Here is a 2,807-nt window from a genome sequence, read left to right on the forward strand (position 1 = left end):
ATTCTCTGTGTTACTGATAAAAAATCTGAGTGTTTTATTGATAATTTGACATTATTTGGATTTGAGACAACATGTGAAGGTACTTCAATCACATAAATATACACAACACTGCATAGCTTTTTTTAGAATTGCACAAAGAGCAAATCCTGGTTGGAACTTCCGGTCGGTGTACGACAATAAATGTGACATCTTACAATTCCAATAAAAATTGTCTCTTAGATGAGTATTACATGTTAATTCTGGATGAATCTAACAATACAGTACAGTATTCTAAACAATTAGAACTCAGTAACACCATATCATCATTGAAGATATTTACCAATTATACACTTCACTTGACTAAAACAACAACATTCTATATAACATTACGTTTACAACAGATGAATTAGGTTATAATTATAGAATTAGAGTTATTTTGTTGCTTAATTAATTTTTATTACTTTAGTTCCAAACAAAGTTAAGAATTCACAAGTGAATGCTTCATCGCATAATACGCTCAGTGTTGTCTGGGAAGAACCCAATCCTGTTTTGGGAATTATTACCAATTACATTGTCACGTGGAGGGTAAGTTGCGCATTCACTAATTAAATGGCATTCTTAATTGTTAATTTGCATTTTCAGTTTCTTGATAAAAGAGATTGTAGAGTTGCAAATAACACAGCAAATATTCAAACAAAAAATATAACAACCACGGCAATTGAACTAGATGATCTTAAACCATATTCAATTTATAATATATCTATATCAGCAGTAACTAAAAAAGGTCAAGGTGATATTGAGCATATTATAGGATACACGGATGAAACTGATACAATCGAACTACACTTTTTTAATTATAAAATTACCTCTTCAAAAACTTCGATACAAATAGATACTCACGTTGATTGTGAAAATTGGAACGGTCCAACCATTCTAAGCGCATATACTTGCATATGGAGTAAGGCAAAAAAAAATAATGTGACAAAAGAAATACAGTATAATGATGTAACTATTATAAAAGATTTACTTCCATTCACTAAATACAAATTAGAAATCTATCTGTATCGGAATCATGCAAATTCAGTTAGTAATTATAACAAATTATTATCCTCCTATGAGATAACACTATCAACTGGTATGTCAACTTTGTTTTCACTTCAAAATCTATTGGTTTTGTATTCAATTCAAATTTTAGTTCCAAATCAAGTTCCATTTGCAGAAGTATATAGCTTATCTGAAACAAGTTTATCATTGAGATGGAGGCCACCTTATCCACCAACTGGAATACTGGATTCATTTGTAATAAAATATTATTACACTTTAGGGGAACATAGCACACCTCGTACAGATACCAATTCTTTAAGTGCGTGTAAAATATGGAAAAATATGTATTGCACTACATTAACTAATCTTACCACAAACAAAAATTACATAATTTCAATTGCTGGGCGTAACCAGAACATATCTGAAAATGGCTTGGAAACAATTTTGAACGAAACCACATTGATTAAAAGTAATTTATACATATATAAAGTGAAATATTAATTAAATGTTCCTTTTAATTAGCCCCCCAATCTCCACTGAATTTGTTTGCAAATTGGAATGAGTCGCGATTTCTGGAGTTGCAATGGCAACACCCCAATAGAACAAATGGGCCATTCTTTGGATTTATAATCCGTGTTAATGATCGACAATATTTTTACCAAGGACCAGAAAATATAACCTATGCATACATGGTAGGTAACAGTTTTTGTCAAAATGTATGATAGTTTCGTCGCTAACCAACATATGATTCGAAAATGACATATTTATTTATACCGTTTTGTGCGTATTATAAATGTTTATTTAACATTTCAGACACCATTTCAATGCAAACTGCGATCCCATCATGTTATACTCTCAATACAAACAACCAACTCAAAATTCAATTCCATTCTGTTGCCTGAGCAAATTACTTGTCCAATTTTTGAACCATTATTGAAACATAAGTCATTTCTAAGACCAAATAACAACAACTCCGTGACTATTTCAGTACCATGTATTGAAAATGCTGAAGCAATTAGTAATTTGTATATTATTCTTGTCACCAATGAACCGGCCTATGGCGACGATTGCACAGATACTTTTGGAAGTAAATACGATTCATTGGTTCCAATTCAAAAAAACCAAACTTGTTGGATAATTGGACACTACGAACAACATGAATACAAAGAAATTGAAGAAACAAAAGTAAATATCAATTTAGGACAAATTCCTGAATTTAATTGTATAAAAGACTTGTATGAAGTAGGTATATTGATAGTAAATGAGTTGGATGACCAAATATCTTCTAATTGGTATCTTCTGGAACAATGCAAAATGGAAGATACCGATTTTCCAACAGTTTATGTGCTTTTGATTATTTTATTTATAATAATTATTATTATTGTTATTAGTATTTTTTGTTTATTTTTATGGAGGCATAAGGAAAACGCGAAGAAACGTAATACTAAAGATTCTATATCTACCCAGTTCGAATTACTCAGAAAAATCGAAGATGAGATAACTGATGAGGCAATGGCAAGTGAAATTATTAAAAAAAAAACGTAATTTGAACTTTATTTCACTTTATTTCTATATGATGTGAGTGTGCTGTATGTAGTTCAATTTTATTCATTCATCTAATTTTATTTCCATGTAGTTACGATAGTATTATCTACAAGCATTTATATAAAATACTATCCAAATAAAATCCAAAAGTAATGATCGTAGTTTTATTTTAACACTTGGTGAGAGTGAATTAATACATAAACCATATTATTTTTAGTATTTCTAAGTATAAAATTTGA

General features: G+C 29.8%; 1 protein-coding gene across 1 annotated transcript; it reads left to right on the plus strand.

Annotated features, from left to right (window-relative positions):
* Positions 1-445: 445 nt before the first annotated feature.
* On the plus strand, positions 446-2,534 carry LOC135802938 (phosphatidylinositol phosphatase PTPRQ-like; the record flags this gene model as incomplete). Its single annotated transcript, XM_065316553.1, has 6 exons — positions 446-564; positions 622-1,114; positions 1,175-1,492; positions 1,546-1,715; positions 1,837-2,208; positions 2,439-2,534. Coding segments are annotated over 6 exons (1,478 nt in total), but the record flags the coding sequence as incomplete, so codon positions are not given.
* Positions 2,535-2,807: the final 273 nt, after the last annotated feature.

Source organism: Atheta coriaria, unplaced genomic scaffold, assembly GCF_025399875.1.
Source record: "Atheta coriaria isolate IRGN ID8LTWV9N9 unplaced genomic scaffold, Caltech_Dcor_3.1 contig_19_pilon, whole genome shotgun sequence".
NCBI classification, from domain to species: domain Eukaryota; kingdom Metazoa; phylum Arthropoda; class Insecta; order Coleoptera; family Staphylinidae; genus Dalotia; species Dalotia coriaria.